The sequence below is a fragment of the Erpetoichthys calabaricus genome, chromosome 5, assembly GCF_900747795.2.
Source record: "Erpetoichthys calabaricus chromosome 5, fErpCal1.3, whole genome shotgun sequence".
In the NCBI taxonomy this organism is placed as follows: domain Eukaryota; kingdom Metazoa; phylum Chordata; class Cladistia; order Polypteriformes; family Polypteridae; genus Erpetoichthys; species Erpetoichthys calabaricus.
Window position 1 is genome coordinate 7,337,641 of NC_041398.2, and position 22,521 is coordinate 7,360,161.

The 22,521-nt window shown below is 43.8% G+C and overlaps 4 protein-coding genes across 21 annotated transcripts in view; 2 read left to right on the top strand and 2 right to left on the bottom strand.

The window, feature by feature from the left end:
- The window catches only part of LOC114652414 (tripartite motif-containing protein 16-like), a 1,097,043-nt gene extending 1,086,476 nt beyond the window's left edge, over window positions 1-10,567 (top strand). The window contains exon 10 of the mRNA XM_051927927.1: window positions 10,323-10,567. The gene's annotated coding sequence lies outside the window, so the exon portion shown is untranslated. The remainder of the gene's footprint in view (window positions 1-10,322) is intronic.
- The window catches only part of LOC114643026 (tripartite motif-containing protein 16-like), a 1,170,030-nt gene that overhangs the window by 886,601 nt on the left and 260,908 nt on the right, over window positions 1-22,521 (top strand). For 3 of the 18 annotated variants that reach the window (XM_051927906.1, XM_051927903.1, XM_051927905.1), the window contains exon 4: window positions 32-191. The exons of 13 other annotated variants lie outside the window; for them this stretch is intronic. In XM_051927906.1, coding sequence (XP_051783866.1) covers window positions 32-191 — 160 coding nt within the window. Of the gene's footprint in view, window positions 1-31; window positions 192-6,914; window positions 6,981-8,247; window positions 9,183-22,521 lie in introns of all 18 variants that reach the window. 2 more of the 18 variants (XR_007934990.1, XM_051927901.1) reach the window with 2 other exon arrangements.
- LOC114641537 (tripartite motif-containing protein 16-like) overlaps window positions 1-22,521 on the bottom strand; it is a 721,005-nt gene that overhangs the window by 107,891 nt on the left and 590,593 nt on the right. The gene's annotated exons all lie outside the window — the stretch shown is intronic.
- Window positions 1-22,521, bottom strand: part of LOC114643105 (tripartite motif-containing protein 16-like) — a 211,677-nt gene that overhangs the window by 107,891 nt on the left and 81,265 nt on the right. The gene's annotated exons all lie outside the window — the stretch shown is intronic.

Genomic DNA, 22,521 nt, shown 5'->3' on the forward strand with positions numbered 1-22,521 from the left:
TCTCCTTGTCCCCTCTTCTGTCCTGGTGCAGACTTTGTCACCTCGCTGTGTCCTTCTTGCTGATGGAGTCTCGCTCAGCTTCACTGTTACTGCCGACTTCTCTTCTGAGGACCTGCTAAAGGAGCTGTCAGGTTTGAAAAAACGTCTGGAGAAGATCAGCCAGTGGGACATCCTGTCTTTGACTCCATCAGGTACAGCGTCTGGTCATGTTGTATTCATTGTTAAAGTTTATTAGGAGGACCAAAGTGACAATAACAAGGGCAGTGAGATGCATGAAGGAGGCCTGTTCATTAAGATTTATCCATTTTCTCTATTAGTAATTTTTTGTAGTGCTGTTTACAATGATGAGTTGAGTGATATCACAGTCTCACAGTAAGCAGCTGCTTTTATTCAGAGTTCTTAATAGAGTGAAGGATGGCCAGCATCTTTACCCCGGCCAGGACACCATTAGGATGGAAGGCCAGGGGGTGACAAATTGCACAGGGCTTTATCTCGCCCAGGACACTAGATGGCAGTGAGCCCAGGCTCAAATTCCCACATATGTGCCTGCAGGGCATGCAGGGTATTGTAGTCTCAGGAGACGTCCCTGTTGGATCCTATGGGGGCCACCATGGGGAGGTGCAGGATTGGGGAATCCCTACGTCATAGGGTTTCCTCCTGACATGGAAGTGCTGACAGACCACTTCCAGGGCAGCTAAAATAAAAGGGACTGCCTGCCTAACTTGTGTCAGGGAGCCAGAGTCGGGAGGAAGGAAGACAAATTCTGCATCATGAATGGAGGAGGCAGTGAGAGACAGAGAGAGAGAGAAAGAGTATTGATCTTAGTATACTTGTGGCTGAGATGGTGGGAAACCCTTATAAAAGAAGAGTTTTCCCACAGTAAAAGACTTTTCCTTTTAACATGTGTCCATGCCTGTTTGTGTTGGGTGTTTGGGGAGCTGGCGTGCCCCCTACTGTTCACAATATATCTGTTCATAGGAGAGTGAAACAGCCGCTCATTAGAACAGGACACTGGTACAATAGTAAGTCCATCTGTTCTGATCATGTCACTCATTTATGGAGCTCTGTTCACCTGACATGCTCGCTCTTACGTCCCTCTTACTTTGTGCTCCTTTTGCTCATCAGACATGTTAGGCCTTACAGCCATCAGTTTTTTTGTGCTTTTGTTTCCTCTGTTCATCGGACATTGCTGCCCTCTGTTGGACACTCGGTGACATTATGCCCTTGCACAGAAGTTGCACATTGGACCGTTTATTTCTTTATATATATAGAGGATGCTTTTTCTATTTATTACCTTAAAAGCTTCTTCTTCATTTGACATTGTGATTCTTTTCATGTGCTCTGCATAACGACCAACATAAAATAAAGAACAAGAAGTTGTGTTAAACTGGCAGGGCCAGCTCAGCGTACAAATGAAGACATAAAGGAAAATGAAATTGAACTGGGATCAACTTCAGTGCTTTGTGATATCATGAAGTATGAAGGAGCTTCTGCTGTCTTCTCTGTCCTTTACATTCTCTCAGATGGGCTCCTCTTTAAAAGTCCACAGTTAGCCATTGTCAGCCGTTCTTCCACAGACCCGTGTGTGTTATGTGTGTGGTGTCGTATACTCAGACTCATTTCCACTATTGATATTAAAGAAATTGTTTTATAGATCAAATCATTTTAGTTTCTATATTTTGGTGGTAAAGTTGAACAAATTAGAGGACAGCATTAGAACCCTGACCACTTCAGGACCACCTGAACACTCCACTGAGTGCACATAACAAGTCCACAGGGAAAACACAATAACAAAGTTTACTTTAATTATAAATGTAATAATGTTTATACACACAGATACAGTTGAAGTTAGAAGTTTCCATCCACTTCAGGTGAATTCTTTAAAACTCACTTTAAAATCACACCATTGATTTTATACTAATAAACTACGAGCATTTAAGATGTCTACTCTGTGCAGGGCAGAAGTCATTTTTTCCACCAATGTCCACAGACCTCCGAGTATTTCACTTTTTACTGACCAGATCACAATTCCAGTGGGTCACACGTTTACAGACAATTTGTTATCTGTGTCTTTAAACAGCTTGAAAAATTCCAGAAAATGATGTCAAGCCTTTAGGCAATAAGACAATGAGCTTCTGAGAGCCAATCAGCCTCATTGGAGCCAACATGTGGATGTATGTTAAGGCCGACCATCAAACTCACTGCCTCTTTGATTGACATGATGGGAAAATCAAAAGAAATCAGCCAAGACCTCGGGAACTAAATAGTGGACCTCCACAAATGTGGTTCATCCTTGGGCACAATTTCCAAACATCCGAAGCTTTCATGTTCATCTGTACAAATAATAACACACAAGTATAAATGACACAAAACAATTGGCTCAAGTTAAATAATTTAAAGATAACATGACCAAATATGAGCAAAGTGTAAGTGAACTTGTGACCCACTGCAGGCCCTGTCTTAGGTATTATGGGGCCCTAGGCGAAAGGGGGGTCCAGGGGCCCCCCTGGAAGCTCTGTGAAATGCGTGAAAATTAGACCAAGGAGTTGATCCAGGGCCCCCCGGACACCGGGGCCCTAGGCAGTTGCCTACTTCGCCTATGCCTAAGGCCGGGCCTGCCCACTGGAATTGTGATATGGTCAATAAAAAGTGAAATGCTCGGAGGTCAGTGGACAATTGAGGAAAAAACGACTTCTGCCCTCCACAGAGTAGACATCTTAAACGACAGGCCAAATTTATTGTATGTTAGTATAAAGTATGCTGCGTGTCTTTGGAGAATCCTTGGGTGCGGCTGGTCTGACTTTGAATGAGGCACATGACCTGCATTGTGAGGGAGCGTCAGTTACGACACAATGGCCATGTGGTGTGATTCCCCAAGGATGACCCTCATTGTTGAGGACCTGAGTGGCTGGACCAGGCCAAGGGGGCACCCATGTAACTGCTGGCTGTGGAAGATAGAGGGTCATTTCCGGAGGGTGGGACTGGACCGCGTGTCTGCCTGGGGGGTTTTCAGCCAGGATCCCAAGCTGTTTCATCGAGTGGTTGGTGTGGCAACGTGCTGCAGCAGTGCATGCCCCCCCCCAACCTGACCTGACCTGACATGACTTAGTACAAAATCTGTGGAGGTTTATAAAGTGCTGTACAGATTTGTTTAAAAATACAGTAAGATAAAGCAGTTCTGCACTGATGAACATAAATGGAACCTAACAATGTCTGTCCATGAACAGAACTGCTGAGCTGTGGCCACCTGACAACACAGGAGAGGAGAACAGAAAGTGAGGTGACAAGGGTTAACAGGTCAGTCATGTGTGTGCGCCCAACTGCACCGACACTGTTTACTACCTGAAAGAAAGTCTGAGATCCAATGGTGGATTGGACTGGGCAGGCTGAACTCGGTCAGTTTATTATCATAAAGCTCTGAGATGTTGGTATCTAAAACAGAGGTCAAGTCCACAGAGAAGACCCTCACATGGGTCTCTGGCTCATCAAAATGTTGGTAAATAAAACTCACTTCATCATCCACACACCGGTGGGCTCAGTACACAAACTTGATCTGAATATCTTGTTGTTTTATTCAACTGCACTGTGTTTGTAATAAGTGTCTAAGAATTTCATCCATCCATCCATCCTCTTCCGCTTATCCGAAGTCAGGTCGCGGGGGCAGCAGCTTGAGCAGAGATACCCAGACTTCCCTCTCCCCGGCCACTTCTTCTAGCTCTTCCGGGAGAATCCTAAGGCGTTCCCCAGGCCAGCATAGTCCCTCCAGCATGTCCTGGGTATTCCGCAGGGCCTCCTCCCGGTTGGACGTGCCCGGAACACCTCACCAGGGAGGCGTCCAGGAGGCATCCTGATCAGATGCCCGAGCCACCTCATCTGACTCCTCTCGATGCGGAGGAGCAGCGGCTCTACTCTGAGCCCCTCCCGGATGACTGAGCTTCTCATCCTATCTTTAAGGGAGAGCCCAGACACCCTGCGGAGGAAACTCATTTCAGCCGCTTGTATTCGCGATCTCGTTCTTTCGGTCATCTACCCATAGCTCATGACCATAGGTGAGGGTAGGAACATAGATCGACTGGTAAATTGAGAGCTTTGCCTTACGGCTCAGCTCCTTTTTTCACCACGACAGACCGATGCAGAGCCAGCATTACTGCGGATGCCGCACCGATCCGCCTGTCGATCTCATGCTCCATTCTTCCCTCACTCGTGAACAAGACCCCGAGATGCTTGAACTCCTCCACTTGGGGCAGGATCTCGCTCCCAACCCTGAGAGGGCACTCCACCCTTTTCCGGCTGAGGACCATGGTCTCGGATTTGGAGGTGCTGATTCCCATCCCAGCCGCTTCACACTCAGCTGTGAACCGATCCAGAGAGAGCTGAAGATCACGGCCTGATGAAGCAAACAGGACAACATCATCTGCAAAAAGTAAGTGACCCAATCCTGAGTCCACCAAACCGGACCCCCTCAACACCCTGGCTGCGCCTAGAAATTCTGTCCATAAAAGTTATGAACAGAATCGGTGACAAAGGGCAGCCCTGGCGCAGTCCAACTCTCACTGGAAACGGGTTCGACTTACTGCTGGCAATGCGGACCAAGCTCTGACACCGGTCGTACAGGGACAGAACAGCCCTTATCAGGGAGTCCGGTACTCCATACTCTCGGAGTACCCCCCACAGGATTCCCTGAGGGACACTGTCGAATGCCTTTTCCAAGTCCACAAAACGCATGTAGACTGGTTGGGCGAACTCCCATGCACCCTCCAGGTCTCTGCCAAGGGTGTAGAGCTGGTCCACTGTTCCGCGACCAGGACGAAAACCACACTGTTCCTCCTGAATCCGAGGTTCGACTATCCGATGGACCCTCCTCTCCAGAACCCCCGAATAGACTTTTCCAGGGAGGCTGTGGAGTATGATCCCTCTGTAGTTGGAACACACCCTCTGATCCCCCTTCTTAAACAGGGGGACCACCACCCCGGTCTGCCAATCCAGAGGCACTGTCCTTGATGTCCATGCGATGTTCCAGAGACGTGTCAACCAAGACAGCCCTACAACATCCAGAGCCTTGAAGAACTCCGGCCATATCTCATCCACCCCCGGGGCCCTGCCACAAAGGAGTTTTTTGACCACCTCGGTGACCTCAGTCCCAGAGATGGGGGAGCCCACCTCTGAGTCCCCAGGCTCTGCTTCCTCATTGGATGGCATGTTAATGGGATTGAGGAGGTCTTCGAAGTACTCCCCCCACCGACCCACAATGTCCCGAGTCGAGGTCAGCAGTGCACCATCCCCACCATATACAGTGTTGACACTACACTGCTTCCCCTTCCTGAGACACCGGACGGTGGACCAGAATGTCCTCGAAGCCGTCCGAAAGTTGTTCTCCATGGCCTCCCCAAACTCTTTCATGCCCGAGTTTTTGACTCAGCAACCACCGAAGCCGCATTCCGCTTGGCCTGCCGGTACCAATCAGCTGCCTCCAGAGTCCCACAGGACAAAAGGGACCGGTAGGACTCCTTCTTCAGCTTGACAGCATCCTTCACCGCTGATGTCCACCAACAGGTTCGGGGATTGCCGCCACGACAGGCACTGACCACCTTATGGCCACAGTGGGAGTTGAAGCTACTTCTGACAGGGGGCTCTGCCAGACATTCCCAGCAGACCCTCACAACACATTTGGGCCTACCACGCCTGACCGGCATCCTCCCCCACCATCGAAGCCAACTCACCACCAGGTGGTGATCAGTTGACAGCTCCGCCCCTCTCTTCACCCGAGTGTCCAAGACATGTGGCCGCAAGTCCGACGACACGACCACAAAGTCGATCATTGAACTGAGGCCTAGGGTGTCCTGGTGCCAAGAGCACATATGAACACCCCTATGCTTGAACATGGTGTTTGTTATGGACAATCCGTGACGAGCACAGAAGTCCAATAACAAAACACCGCTCGGGTTCAGATCGGGGGGCCATTCCTCCCAATCACGCCCTTCCAGGTCTCACTGTGATTGCCCACGTGAGCATTGAAGTCTCCCAGCAGAACTAGGGAGTCCCCAGAAGGTATGCCCTGTAGCACCCTCTCCAGGGACTCCAAAAAGGGTGGGTACTTCGAACTGCTGTTTGGTGCATACGCACAAACAACAGTTAGGACCCGTCCCCCCATCCGAAGGCGAAGGGAGGCTACCCTCTCGTCTACCGGGGTAAATCCCAATGAAGAGGCTCCAAGTCGGGGGCAATAAGTATGCCCACACCCGCTCGGCGCCTCTCACCGGGGGCAACTCCAGAGTGGTAGAGAGTCCAGCCCCTCTCAAGGAGATTGGTTCCAGAGTCCAAGCTGTGCGTCGAAGTGAGCCCGACTATATCTAGCCGGGACCTGTCAACCTTGCGCACTAGCTCAGGCTCCTTCCCCTTCAGAGAGGTGACATTCCACGTCCCAAGAGCCAGCTTCTGTAGCCGAGGATCGGACCGCCAAGGTCCCCGCCTTCGGCCACCACCCAACTCACACTGCACCTGACCTCCTTGGCCCCTCCCATAGGTGGTGAGCCCATGGGAAAGGGACCCACGTTGCCTCTTTGGGCTGTGCCCGGCCGAGCCCCATGGGTGACCCGCGTCCGGGCGAGGGAAAACGCCGTCCAAATTTTTTATTCGTCATAGGAGGTTATGTTGAACTCCCCTCCTCGAACCGCCACCTTATCGTGGTGGAGGGGTTTGCGTGTCCCAATGATCCTAGGAGCTCTGTTGTCCAGGGCTTTATGCCCCTGGTAGGGCCACCCAAGGCAAACTGGTCCTAGGTGAGGGATGAGACAAAGTGCGGTTCAACATAACTTCCTATGACGAATAAAAAATTTGGACGGCGTCTAAGAATTTAACATTATAAAACTCCATCTTAACATTCTCCATTCTTCTCTTTTCTTTGTAATTTTCAGGTCGTGAAGCTCCAATCTTCACCCTACAGCCTCCTGAACCTCAGAGCAGAGAGGAGTTTTTACAATGTGAGTCTGTCAGTTCATGGCGTTTATCATCATTTCACTTTTTATATCTCAGGTCAGGCTTATGATATGAAAGCATTATGTGAGTGTGGTGGGACTGAGGAGCTGAAAGTGACGGGGGTCCTGTGACTGGTGCATTATGGGATATTGAGATTCAGGACAGGGAGGCACCAAAGCATTCTGTTAGATTTGAGTCTCTTAAGTGTCAAGTGGACTCATGGGAAATAAAAATGAAATCCTGCCGACTATGCCAGGTCCTCCTGTCACTCCAGTCCTACCTCCATTGTTCTTTTTCCTTTGTCTCATTTTTACATTTCACTTTCTGCTGTTTTCCTTTTCTGCTTTCTCCTTTGTTTCTTTTTTATTTCAGTCATTTCCTTCCAATATTAATAAGAATTATTTATTTACACAGTGAAAGCAGCTCAGTGTGCTTCACATAAAAACACAATGTCCACTCCCATTAATATCTACATATACAGTCTATGTGTGTAAAGATGAAGACAAAAGGACTGTTTTATAAAAGAATCCCAGCTTTTCTGTGAAATAAGTTAAAGCTGACTAAAGTACTTGGCCATTCTGTTCTCCATAGAGCAGACACTTTGATTTTGATTCATAACTTAACATATTGTAAGAATAAAACTAAATGAAAATAACAGAAGAAAATATTGGGAGACCTTAGATGTTAAAAGACATCACTCGATGAAAATCAACCCTCTAATGAGAATCTCAGGGGTCTTCAGTCACTCAGTAAAGTCCTCACTTAGCTGTGATATGTCATTGTGTGCCTCACACTGAATGTGGACAAGAGAAGAAGAGGAAAGGACGAAGGTCACAGCCAAGTGTGGTCAAGGTGAAGACTTCAAGACCACCTCCAAAGAGCTTCATTTTCCTGTGGCCACAGCAGATAACATCAAGAAGTTTGTGGTCCATAGGACTGCAGCCAAACCCACTGGCTGTCACTACAAATAAAAAATGGACCCCTTATTGACCAGAAGGACAGTTTAAGAAGCGAAGAACAAACCAAGGCAGACATCAGGATAGACTCAGGGTGACCACCACCATCAAAGTACAACAGCTTCAAGTAGCACGTCAGTCACTTACTGAAGAAAGGGGGCTTCATGGTAGAAGACCCCAGTTCTGAAAGATAGCATTGGAGTCTCGTCAGCGCAGCTCCTGATTGGTTCTTGTTAATTGTCTGTGTTGAGCTCCGCCCCCAGTCCCGTTACACACTCCCAGATTTCCTCACTCGTTTTCTTTACTCTCCTTTCAGACTTCTGTCCCCTCACACTGGACGTCAACATGGCACACAGAGTCATCCATCTGTCTGAAGGGAACAAGAAGGTGACATGTGAGGGGACAAAAGCCAAATATCCTGATCATCCTGACAGATTTGATCGCTACGTCCAAGTTCTGTGCAGAGAGGCTCTGACTGGGAGTCGCTGTTACTGGGAGGTGGAGTGCAGTGGAGGTGATGTGGTGATTGGAGTCGCATATAAAGGCCTGAGCAGGAAAGGAGGGAGCATGGAATGCAGCCTTGGAAGAAACGACAAGTCCTGGTGTTTGCTGTATTTTAATTCCCAGTACTTTGTGTTTCACAATAACCAGCACACTGTAATCAGCGCCCCCTACAGCCCCAGAATAGGTGTGTATCTGGACTGGCCTGCTGGCTCTCTGTCATTTTATAGCGTCTCACACACAATGACCCTCCTGCACAGGTTCAACACCTCCTTCACTGAGCCCCTCTATCCAGGGTTTAGTGTTGGTCTTAACTCCAGTGTAACAATCAGCCATCTGACACCATGTGACCACTGACCAGTACCCTCCACTGGTCACACGATGTCCCCACAAGCTCAGGTCCTCTTTGTGTTTGTAGTTTGGGGTGAAATTAAATTCACATGATCGGTGGGTTGGGGAGGCAGCACCTCTGTGATTGAATTTGTGGATGAGAATGCGGGGCGAGTGCAACTGTCAGGGTCTCCATTATTATTGGGTTTGAGTAGCCAATCAGGTGTGTGTGTCATAATGAGGGGTGGAGACACCTCAGACCTACTAATACCAGTCTGACCAGCAGGGGTCACTGTTGATTCACAGCCACATGTCCTTCAGGCTGACACCCCAACAACTACTGCGGCCCCCAAGTGTCACTGAATGTCACCTGTTAAGTAGGACAGGCATGTGGTCCTGCTGGATCAGCACAACTGAAAGGTGTTATACAGACTCAGTATGGAGAGCTCTTGAATAGTGACTATATGTAGGAGCAGAGAGTGACAGATTGGACTGGAGTGTTGTCCACTCACCAGACATGTTGTGACCCTCCATTGGTCACTCAAAGGGTCTTTCACTTCAGAATGAATTCACTGTGAATGTCTGAAGACGAGGACTCACCGGTCAGTCAGATGTCAGCCATACTGACAGAGTTTGGTGTTTTAGTTGATGTCACATTAAACTTTAAACTGCACCTCCTCCTTGTCCCCAGATTTCTCACTCTTGGTACCCTGAAAGCTCCAACAACTTCAAAAAATGAATTCTTGTTCAGTTGGCACACACCTGACATGGGTGAACATGTGTGGCTTTACAGTGGACTGGCACCCCGTCCAGGGTTGGCCCACCTTGTCCACAAACCTGAAATTGAAAAGCGGATAAGAAAGACAACGAATGGACAGAAGGGGTCACTGATTGGTCAGTCGCCACACTACTGCCTCTTGTGGCCACTCTAAATATTACACAGCAATTTATACAAAAAGAAAATCTAAAAGATAAAAGCAGAAAGCATTCAGTGAAATCCTGAGCAGTGAAACATGAAAGGAGAGAATGAGAAACAATCAGAGAGTCAGACGAATGGAGACTTTAACAGGAGGACTGAGGGGTGGGACTGAAGTGCAGTGGCGCCCTCTAGTGGACACCCGCCATATTACACACATGGGAAAGGTCAGCAGTGAAGGCGGGAAGGAAACAACAACATTTATTTATATAGCACATTTTCATACAAAAAATGAGCTCAGAGTGCTTTAAATAATGAAGAAAAGAAAAATAAAAGACAAAATAAGAAATTAAAATAAGACAACATTAGTTAGCATAGAAAAAAAAAATACAGGAAAAGAAAGAATACAGTACAGTGTAAAAGAAATAAGAATAAAGTAAAAATATGAATAAAACACCTGAAATAAAGAACTTTAAATATTATATCTAAAACTAATTAAGATTTAAATTAATTAAGAGCAAAATAAGGGTAACACGATCACACAGTCACATGACCTTCAGAGCTGACAGCTGAGCTGATTATTCTGTAGCCAAACTGCCCCCTCTAGTGGCCACTCTCAATATTAAATGAATGGCAAGGCTGAGGGGGAGGAAAGATTTGGGTTTGATCAAATGGATATTTAGTGCAGATTTCTTAATATTGTCATTACCTTTAAGGAGAGTGCAGCTTTGTTAGGTTATGGAAGATTCTCTATGGGAAAAGAACATTTATTTGAATTAAGCTTTTTAATAATGGTTATGTATTAACAAAATACAAATCTAATAATTCTTTACATTTTATAAAATGAACTCCCAATGGTGTCTGGTGAATAAACAATAAGGATGACTGACATTTCTCAAATCTGCTCATCTGTGACCTTCTGACTTGTCACCACCTCTGGTCACATCTCCTGTGTTGTCTGATCTGAAGATATAACACTCCGTATTGATGATCCATTTCTTAATAGCGCTGGAAAAGTCAGAATATGACAATGGGGTGAGTAACAAATAAGATGTTGATTTGGATTGAATATTTGATTTGTAAGTCTAGCAGTGAAATCGATCATTTAGACCTGAGCAGTGCTCTCCATTTTTCATCTGAGGGTCTGCACTCTGTCATGTGTCCCGTGTGCACCTGTGTGTGTGTGATGTTTTTGTGCCAGAGATATTTTTGTTTTTCTATATTTACATTTACTCACTTAGGGGATGCTTTCATCTAAAACACATTTAAAGTAATGAAATAAAAAGTATACTAGAAACTCCAAAGCTTGCTTGCTACCTTTCTTTCTTTCTTTCTTTCTTTCTTTCTTTCTTTCTTTCTTTCTTTCTTTCTTTCTTTCTTTCTTTCTTTCTTTCTTTCTTTCTTTCTTTCTTTCTCTCGTTACAGTGGTCAGAGCCTGGTGTGAGTGCTGTCATCATAGCGGCTGTGGTGATGCCAGTGACATCATTGTGCCAAAGTCCCTCAGGGTCATGTGACGTTTGGAATGAGCCTCTGTCGTGGTGTTTTAAAGTCTGTAAATTGTGTTCTATATCTTCATGATATTTAGCTCAAGACTAAACAGATGACCTTAAACACAGGGCACTGCCATGGCCAGTTAACATCAAAGTCAGTCTTTTCTCCTTAATTGTACCCATCACAGTGCCATCTGTGTGAGCTGAGCAGGAGTTCAGGAGACCCTCCAGCTGTATTGATGATCTGATCGCCTGTGGAGTGAAAGGCACCAGGACTACATTGGTGTACAGCTTGGGAGATGAAGACATGCTGTGGTCCAAGCTGTAGCTGATTACTTTACAACCTGTGAACAGAAGGAGATGCTATGGGACTGGAAATTACAGCTTGAGATAGGAGATTGTTAGAACATTAGAAACGTTATTGATTCGTAAGATTTTTCTAAAGACTATATATATCAAGACTTTGCTCTCCACAGTGTGTTTGATGCTTTTCTCTACTGGTATTATTGCTCTTTAATAAACACCACACTATTTTTAACTTTCTGTACTTTGTCTTCATATCCACAGTGATTGAGGTAATAAAGTAATTTGTGAAGAGCGCCTGGCGCAGTGTGAAGTGCCATATGATCCAAATTGCCAGGTTTATTGAGCTGCGGATGAAGAGCTCAGTCTAGTAATGATGAGTGCGTTAAAGTCAAACATTCACTGGTGATAAATGGCTGATAGCCGGGGATGTTGAGCCTTTGTATGTCTGAATATATTCTTGGAGACCAAAGGTGATATTTAGGTGTGAGACATCGCCCGTTGTTCATGCCTATGATAAGTAAGTCTCTCGGAGTGCTAGAGAGAGCAGACTGTGCTTGTGTTATTCAGACTGCACTCGTGTGTGTTAAAGTGCTGTGAATAACGTGCTGTGTGTACGTCTTTCATACGGTACTTGTGTGTGTCTGTGTGTCTGCGTATGTCTCTGTCTGTGTGTGTTCATCTTAAAGTGCGACAGGAGTCTAACCTGGTAATGAAAGGGTAAGGAGAGGGAAATCCCACGATAATACAGCCTTGAAGAGACATTTCAAACATCTGCGCTTTAAAAACTCGACACAGCATCAGTATTGAGCAGACCACCACTAATTGTGACCCCCCTGGAATTGGGATACGGTCAATAAAAAGTGAAATACTCCGAGGTCTGTGAACATCGATGGAAGAAATGACTTTCACCGCAGACAATGTAGACGTCTAACGTCTTTGTGAAATTAAAACTAGCTATAACTTAGGACACGGAGTGTTCAGAACTTTAAAAAAAAAACCTTCGTTACACATGTTTATGTATGCCATCCATCGGGGCCGGCTCTACACTGGGGCAACGCCCCCTTAAACAAACGTCCTGTCCCCTTAAATCAAAATTTTATAAATTGAGAAAGAAAATAATAGATTACCCACAAACTGAACATGGACAAGATTTACTACAGTAGCTGAAAAATCCACAGGAAAAGGCACAGATGAGATGATAAGTTTCACCTCTTGTTCGCTCTTTCCCTCCTTGCTCTGTTTGTGCGCAGGCTCACACAGCACTCGGCAGAGGTCCCCCACTCACCCTCCCTCCAGCTAAACATCCAATCAATGTTAGTATGCAAATGACCCGGTGTCAGGTTTCTCAGTAGGCAGGGCAGAGCAAAATGATCTGCGCAACAGCGGGAGGCTTTGAGGAAGCAGCAAATCTCTGTCGTCAAAATCATAGCGACTCGTGAGATAATTAAGAACTAAAAAATACATCTATATTTGTTCAGTCAATGGGGGACTAGTCCATTGTTGTCCTCACAGTTTCAGTCTGGTAGAGAAGTGTTTCTTTCTCGATCCCACAAGCACCACTGGGAGCCTGTCTGCTGCATAGAGCCGACTGGAGGACCTGTGTCTGTCTGTCGGACCCCGACACAAAGCCCTGCCCCAGCTTTCAACTCTGCACTCAGTTTTCTCGTTTCATATACTGATGTAATCACAGTGATTTTAGTAAAGCTTATTCACTTTCCACCGCAGCTTCCAGCAGCTCACAAAGGGAAAGTTAATGCTGTGAGATGATCCTTTTTTCCAAGCTTTTAAAAAGTGTGGTGCTGCTCCTGCCTGTACCAACAGCAATAGCAATGATGCTGCTGTTGGTACATCAGAGACAGCAGCTAGCATGTCTACTCCCGTGGCATCAACAGGCACTGCTTCTCCTGTACCCCTGCCAACAATTGCTGCCCCAAAGCAACCCGCTCAGCTACCCAGTGACTTAAAGAGCAATATACCATCCCAGCCAATACTGGGTAGTTACCCCAAACGTGTATTTGGTGGTACAACATTAAGATCATTCAATCCTGCCTGGTACCGCACACGACCATGGCTGGAGTACTCTGTTGTGCGGGACCCATGCTTCTGTTTCCCGTCGGAAATATGGCAGAACTGCTAATGAGAGGGACGTAGTTTTTACCTTAACTGGTTTTAACAACTGGAAAGCAGCACTTGATCGAGACAAGGGGCTACAGAGGCATGTGTCCAGCCACAACCATGTGCATGCTTCAACCATCTGGACTGAGCATAAAAGCAGAGAGGCCACAGTGGGGACTGTGGATTCAATGTTTGTTGGTAAAACACAACTTGATAAAAACCATTACTATGTCAAGAGTATCAGTAGTGCTGGAAGGTTTCTCTATGTCAATGAGTTGGGGCTCCGCGTGACTGCAGAAACCTTGACACACAATGCAGCGGGTAATGACGATGACATTGCTTCAGGTATTTTTCTAAAACTGATGGAATATACCTTAGAGAAGGATGAGAAGATGGCAAGCATTGCTAAGGGTATCCCAAAAATGCAAAATACACATCTAAGGATATCCATCCATCCATTATCCAACCCGCTGAATCCGAACACAGGGTCACGGGGGTCCACTGGAGCCAATCCCAGCCAACACAGGGCACAAGGCAGGAACCAATCCCAGGCAGGGTGCCAACCCACCGCAGACATCTAAGGATATCCAAAATGAAATTATCCAAACACTGGCTGACATGGTGTGCTGATTCTGCAGGGTTTTGCCTCAAAAGTGATGGGACCAGGGATAGGTGCAATGTGGAAAATTTGTCTGTGATAATACGGTTTGTCAGAAATACCATGCCAGAGGATCATCTTATTGGGTTGCTTGACTTGCAACAACTTGCTGCAGAGTACATCACCTGTGAGATACTGTTCCACCTTTCTGATGCTGGCTACAGTGCTGACAGTATACTTACCCAGTGTTATGATGGGGCTTCTATGATGAGTGGGGTTAGAGGTGGTGTACAAGCTCTGCTCCAAAAGAGGCTTGACAGATATGTCCCATACATCCACTGCTACAACCACCAACTGCTCTTAGTGCTTGTGCATGCCATGCAGAGTGAGCCGTGTACAAAAAGATTTTTAAGCCTTTCTAGTTCATTCTACAACTTTTTTCACCACCACTATATGCTCAATAAACATGATGCACAGTGTCATCTCCTGCTGAGGATGAGTCACATCCATCAAAGAGAAGGAGAACAATGAGCAAACACCTGGGTCAAAGTGTTGTGCTCTCAACTGTGGGCCATACAGACTCTGGTGACCCTACCATTTTCCCCCCATCAGTCTCTGGAAAGATCCCTGCTCAACATCCTTGACAGGGCCATTTCAGAAATGGAAACTAGATTTTCACACAAGAATATTGACCTGATGAGAGCCATATCTAGTCTTGCACCCAAATCTTGCGCATTTCTACATCCCACCCTGTTGCACCCTCTGGCTGTGATGGCTGGCACTGTAGCAGATGTTGTAAGTCTGGAAAATGAAGTTCTTGTGGCAAAACAGATGCTGCTCAAAAAATGTTCAAAGGAAACAGACCTGTCCATTGTGTGTAAACTCCTGCAGGAGTACAAGGAAGCCCTTCCTGAGTTGCATAAATTGTATGTAACAGCCCTGGTCATTGGTGTGTCTTCAGCATCGTGGGAGAGTTCCTTCTCCACTTTGTCATGGGTCCTAACCCCCTATCGTTGCACCATGTTACATAAAAGAAAGGAATTTGGTGATCGTGGCCCATGAGAAGTCCATAACAAATAACTTGGATATGGATGAATTTGGAAGAATTTTTACTGTTGTTGTAGAGTGGATTGAGGAGAAAGGAGAGTGGAGCTGTTCAGTTACAAACAGAGTTCAGTTGATTGCAAAACAAACAAGCACAAGACAAAAAGACAAAAAAAGAAGAAAAAAGTTCAAATGTTCTGTTCTAAATCTGTTGTGTTCTACAAACTAGTTTGAGAATTGTAGGAAAAGACGTGGGGAATTGATTTTTTTTTAATTACTATGCCAACCCTTTTTAGTTTTGAAAATATTGGCTATATTGAGAGGTCTTATTTTATTCTTAATTTATTTTGCAAATTTATTTGAGAATTAGGCCATCCAATTAAGATACATTTTATGTTGTTGGTTGTAAAGATCTGGATGGATATTTTATTTTATTCTTTATTTTATTTTATTTATTTTTTTTTATTCTATTTTTCAGTTTTATTTTTGAAGACTTGGTGATTTGATTTTTTTTTATAACTTGGCCTACCCTTTTTAGTTTTGTTAATATTGGCAATAGTGACAAGTGTTATTGTTGGGTTCGAATTTATTTGAAAAAGGCCATCCAATTAAGGTAAATGTCATGTTTTTAGTTGTTATAATCTGATGAGGAATATTTTATTTTATTTTTTGTTTTATTTTTTAGTTTTCCTCCTGAGGGATTGCCACCTTATCGTGGTCAGGGGGTCTGCATGCTTCAGTGACCCTAAGAGCTACACCAGCAGAAGTTTAGCCTTCAGGTGGGACACCCAAGTTGGACAGGTCTTAGGGTAGAGGTCTGACAAAGTGCAATCCAATTACATGACAAAAACAGTTATCAAGAGCACCCCCACCCCCACCACCACCACCACCCCACCCCTTTCCCACCTCTGTCGCCACTATGTGCACCCTTCACATTTCTGTCTACCCCCTCTTATATGCCTGTCTAGAACCGGCCCAGTTCCTGACTGTTCAACGTGTGGCCAGTGCGCAGCTGAGGACCAAACCTGCGCTCTGCCTTCAAACCCCGTCACCACCACCACCACCTGCAACGTGCCTCGTGCAGTGCTCGTTCCCGCTGATCTCAAAATGCAGCACCGGACTAAACCAGTCGGGCATTCCGTGAAGCTCGCGTGTCAAACTGAGACTTAGCGGAGTGAGCCTCACTGGAATGTTGCTAATGAAGCAGCACCTAATTAAATCCTATTAAATTAAGTCAACTAACAGTAATAGCAGGTCACAGGCTCTTGACTGTTGTTATCATTATATTATTATGACTTTGTGTTTCATTCTTACATCTTACTATTATTTCAACTTAGAATCTCATAATTGCAACTTACTGCCTGATTATTACAACTTAGTTTCAAATAAATATGACGGTTCACTCCCCTCTAGTGGGGACGTCTCAGAACTGTAGGACTCTTTAGTGTTTTGAACTTCAAGTTCCTCTCAGTTGGTGTCTATTTGAGTCAACTCCACCTTCTTGGAGCTCAAGAGTGGAGGCTCCGGGCTGCAGAGATGCACACTTGGTCTCGATTGAAGCAAGTCTGAATATTAGGTACTACCCTTCGAGAGGTGACTGAAGTAGTCGTCTCTTCTTATTGCTAATCCACATCTTAGCAGAATTACAGCAGCTTTGACTCCTCATATAATATTAGCACTACGTGCAAAATGCATGAGGTCATCACTTGAATGTTATGGTGACACCGTCCCCCTAGCAGAGGCGTCACCAGATGGATACTCGTTCCTTCATAAGTCTAGAGATTCAGGTCGAGGAAGAGGCCTTCGAATAATTCATTGTAACAAAATGCAAATTACGTCTAAAAATTTAGGCAACTTTACCACCTTTGAGGCATTCATTATAAATATTAAAACAGATTCCAACACAATTACAGTGCTAGTCTACAGACCACCAGGGCCATATTCATTGTTCATGACTGAATTTAGCAACTTTTTATCTGATTTGGCTATAAATTATGATCACATGGTACTGATGGGGGATTTTAATGTACACATTGATGTGGAAACTGACACTTTTAGCAAATGTTTTACTTATTTGTTAAATTCAGTAGGATTTTGTCAGATTGTCAAAGGTCCAACTCATAATCCTAACCACATGTTAGATTTAATTTAACTTACAAAGTTGAAATTCAAAATTTAAATATTACTCCATTAAATGAAGTTATTTTTAATCACTACTTAATTACATTTGATTTAGTCCTGCCCTTGCCAACGCTCTCACAGATTAAAACAAAGACAGTTCAACATCTAGATTGTAATTCTGCTTCAAAATTTATAGATACTTTGAGTAAGTCAAGTGTAATTGTGGAAAACAATTGAGATCAGGTAACATTACATTATAATGTGACCTTAAGAAATGCTCTGGACAGTGCCTCCCCTTAAAACAGTGGTTCTCAAACGTGGGGTCATAGGAGGGCGCGAAGTAACAAAAAGTGGGGCGCGAAGATATGAAAAAAAGAAAACAAGAATCGAAAATATGAAAAATACATCTATTGAAACCAAAACAAATTAACTTAAACTAAATTCTGATACTAGAAAAATAAATATACAATTAGATAAATGTCGATTAAAGTTAAGTAGGTATAATAAAATATGCATCTATGATATATCATTAATTAAAAAAGAACAAATTGGTATTAGTGGGCTCCTTTCAAAAAAACGTTAGGGGGGCGTGATTAAAACTGTTATGAAAACTCGGGTCGCAAATACTTAAAAGTTGAGAAACGCTGCATTAAAACAAAAGTGATCAAAGCACATAGAAGCTCTCCCTGGTTTAATGAAAACACTCAAGCTTTTAAATTAGAGTGTCAAAAACTGTAGCGCAGAAGGAGAACAACAAAGATACATGTCTTTCAAATTGCATGGACAGAGAGTGTTAAAAAATATAAAAAAGCTCTCTTTAAAGCTCGCTCGGAATACTATTCTACAATAATAGATAGCAATAATAAAAATCCTCAGGTACTGTTTAGAACAGTCGCTAAATTAACTAATGGAAATTCAGATCAACAGTGCAAAATACCAACAGACATTAGCAGTACAGACTTTATGAACTTATTCAATGAGAAAATTAAAAATATAAGATCCCAGATCTCTGCATCACAGTACAAACCACATACTAGCTTAGCAGACCCTGTCTCACATTGCACTCAGCACTTTAGTAATTTTAATCCTGTAACTGAGCAGGAAGTCTTAATGTTAATTTCTAAAATGAAGCTCACTACTTGTTCCCTAGATCCAGTGCCAACAAAACTAGTAAAAAGTGCAATGGATGTTCTTGCAGCGCCTATTCTAAACATTATCAATAGTTCATTATTGCATGGCACAGTACCTGATACACTAAAAGTGTCAGTCATTAAACCATTACTTAAAAAGTCAGACCTAGACCCACATATTCTTAATAATTATAGATCCATTTCAAATTTACCCTTTCTCTCCAAAATACTAGAAAAAGTAGTCACCAATCAGCTCCAGTCACACCTTATGCATTACGATTTATTTGAGAAATTCCAGTCTGGTTTCCACACTGGTCATAGTACAGAAAAGGCACTAACACGGGTTGTAAACGACATTCTGATATCCTCTGATGAAGAAAACTCCACTGTAATTATATTGTTAGACTTAGAGTACAGCGTTTGACACCATTGACCATTCTATTTTACTGCACAGGCTAGAAAATTATGTTGGCCTTACAGGCACTGTGCTCGCTTAGTTTAGTTCTTACTTATCAAATCGATTCCAATATGTACAGAAATGTACTGACAGGACTCCATCATTACACACAGAAGTTCAATATGGTGTTCCGCAGGGCTCAGTACTGGGACCTTTACTGTTTTCACTTTACATGCTTCCTCTGGGATCTCTCATTAGGAAACATAATGTTAATTTTCACTCGTACGCAGATGACACCCAGTTATACCTTTCATTTAGATCAAATGAAGTTTCTCAGATGTTGTCTTTAATTAGTTGTGTTAGTTAGGAGTGGATGGATGAGAACTACTTGTCTTTAAACACAAATTAAACAGAGATGTTAATTGTTGGAGGGAATGACACTGATCACAACAATATTTTGTCATCATTTAACTCAGTTGGAATCCCCATTAATTTTACTGACTCAGCCCACAATCTAGTTATCTTTGACTCTAGCATGTCATTTAAAGCGCACATTACAAAGTTGTCAAAATCATGTTTCTTCCATCTTAAAAATGTTGAGAAATTAAGGCGCTTTCTACATAAAGAGAATTGTGAGAAACTAATTCCTGCATTTATTTCTAGTAGGATTGACTACTGCAATGCGGTGTTCACTAGATGTTCAAATTGTTCTTTATACAGCCTCCAGTTAATCCAAAATGCGGCTGCAAGAATTATTACAAAAACAAGAAAATACGAACACATAACTCCAGTTCTTAAATCCATACACTGGCTCCCTGTTAAGTTTAGGACAAATTTCAAAATTCTCATGTAAACATATAAAGCCTTAAATGGCCGAGGTCCGGTTTACTTGTCTGAAATTATCATGACTTACAACCTTGAGCGCACATTAAGATCTCAAGATGCCGGTCTGCTTATGATTCCCAGAATTAATAAAATAACAGTGGGAGGCCGAGCTTTTAGTTACAGGGCCCCTAAACTGTGGAGTTGGCTGCCTGCTACTATAAGAGATGCCCCTTCGGTCTCAGCTTTTAAATCCCGGCTGAAGACTCACTACTTCAGTTTAGCACACCCTGACTGGAGCTGCTGAGTAACTGTACAGACTGCATCTTTGTTGTTAGTCATTAGCACTAATACATTAGTAATATGATAGTTATAATTTGTTACTAACCCTTTTCTTGGTACTCAAATGTGGCACATGGTGCCACTGCCCTCCTGCCAAGTTGTTTTGCCTGCCTAAGGTAAAGTCATCCCTGACGGAGGATCGCAGGAATCATTGGGTAGAGGGATCCTTTAATTGGATTGGTTGGCCCAGTACTGTCTCAGCTGTGGAATGACCAATTGGGGGAGGCAGCTTGATGGCCAACGTCTCCTGGACACTAAACAAATCCAAATTATATTATGTGATAACTAGTCATTTAGCCCGTTACAATAACGGGCGCTAGAACAGTAGTGCATAAACATTAGTAGGAACAGTCTATATTAAATGGCAAGGGACTTTGACCTCATTCTTTTTGTTGGTCGTATTTTTCTTTCTTTCAGCCTTTCTTTTGTTGATGTTTACTTGCTGAGATGACCATTCTTCGTGGGCTGCCGCCGTGTATTGTGTGTCTTTAATTTTCTGTGACAGTGATACTGTCTTGTACAGCTCTATTCAATAAGGGCGCGTAGATAATTTAATTCAAATGGCTCTGGAATATGTGAAGAGCAACAGGTGCAGATCTTTATTTACGCGCGCCTTTATTCGCTGCGCCCAATTGAGGTCGTCCTTTTGAGGATCGCCTTTTTGTGCGCGCCCTTATTGAAGGATACCGTCTTGTACGTCCGCTGGCTTGTACGTCCGTAATATACCTTTAATTTTCTCTGGCGGTAATACAGGCGTGCGTGTCGGTAATATGCCTTTAATCTCCTCTGACAGTAATACTGTCTTGTATGTGGCTGTAATATGCGTCACTGTATTGTGTTCCTTTAATTTCCTCTCGCAGTAATACTGGTTTGTATTTCCGTAAAACACCTCTAACTTTCTCTGACAGTAATATCGCGCATAGCACCGTGCCCCGCGCATGCGCAATTCACCAGAAGACACCCACACATGGACACCTGGACACACATAGGGATTTTATATATATAGATATCTACTGTTAAATTCTGCTCTGTACTTGTATTATTTTTATTTTTATACTGTATTGAGGATTACTTGTGTTCTGTTCTGTGCATTGTATTGTATTCACCCCCACTGCACACCCAACCTACCAGGAAAGGGGTCTCTCTTTGAACTGCCTTTCCCAAAGTTTCTTCCATTATTTTCCCTACTAGGGTTTTTTTTTTTTTTTTTTTGGGGGGGGGGGTTCCTTGTCTTCTTAGAGAGTCAAGGCTGGGGCGATGTCAAGAGGCTGGGCCTGTTAAAGCCCATTGTGGCACTTCTTGTGTGGTTTTGGGCTATGCAAAAGTAATTGTATTGTATTGTATTGTAATCAACAACAAAGAACAAACCAAATGAAATATCTACGGTTTAAATAAGAGGACAGGGTCAGACGAGATCCTCTCTTGTGATGTTCTCATCCTTTGAACAAGATTATAATTTGAGATATAGGAGGTGGTGATAAACAGAGGGGGTGGACTTAACCTTTTCCACATTTGAAATTTGCGTTTATGTTTATTTAAATTAGGCAGTGGGCTACAGAATGTAAATGTGGCCTGATGTTTGTTATGTTTTATCATCTTTTTCTAAACATACTCTTTAAAAGAGAATCAAATCTGGACATGTCCACTTACAGTGCCTTTAAAAAATATTCAGGCCCTTCGACTTTTTCACATTTTGTTATGTTGCAGCCTTGTGCTAAAATCATTTCAATTCACTTCTTCCCAAATCTCAATCAAGATGACAAAGTGTAAACAGGATTTGCAAATGAATTTAAAAAGAAAAGTACAATGTCCCACTTACACAAGTAATCAGACTCTTTACTCAGGACTTACTTGAAGCCCCTTTGGCAGTGATCACAGCTTCTGGGGTGCTCTTGAGTCTGATGTGACCGCTTGGCACACCTGAAATTGGGGATGTTCTGCCTTTCATCCCTGCAGGTCCTCTCATCCTCTGTCAGGTTGGATGGAGACCACCAGAGGACAGTAGTTTTCAGTTCTACCAGAGAAGTTCAAGAACATTCACAAAGTTATCCATAAGCCACCTCTGGGTTGTATGTGCCTTGTGTTTTGGGTCATTTTCAGGTTTGAAGGTAACCCTTTGGCCCAGACTGATGACCAGAGCTCTCTGAGCAGGTTTTCATTAAGGACGTCTCTGTTCTTTGACCTGTTCAGCTTTCCCTCAATGCTGACTGGTCTCATAGTGATTGCCAATGAAAAACAACTCCAAATGTGATGCTGCCACCACCATGCTTCACTGTTGAATGGTAAAATGCAGCAGGTGAGCGACGCCTGGTTTCCTACACATATGACAGTTAAAATTGAGGCCAGACAGTTTAATGATGGTTTCATCAGACCAGAGAATCTTGTTTTTCCCAGTCTGAGAGTCCTTTAGGTGCCTTTTAGTAAACTCTAAGCAAGCTTTCATGTGTTGTCTGACCACAGTGCCATAAAACCGAGTTT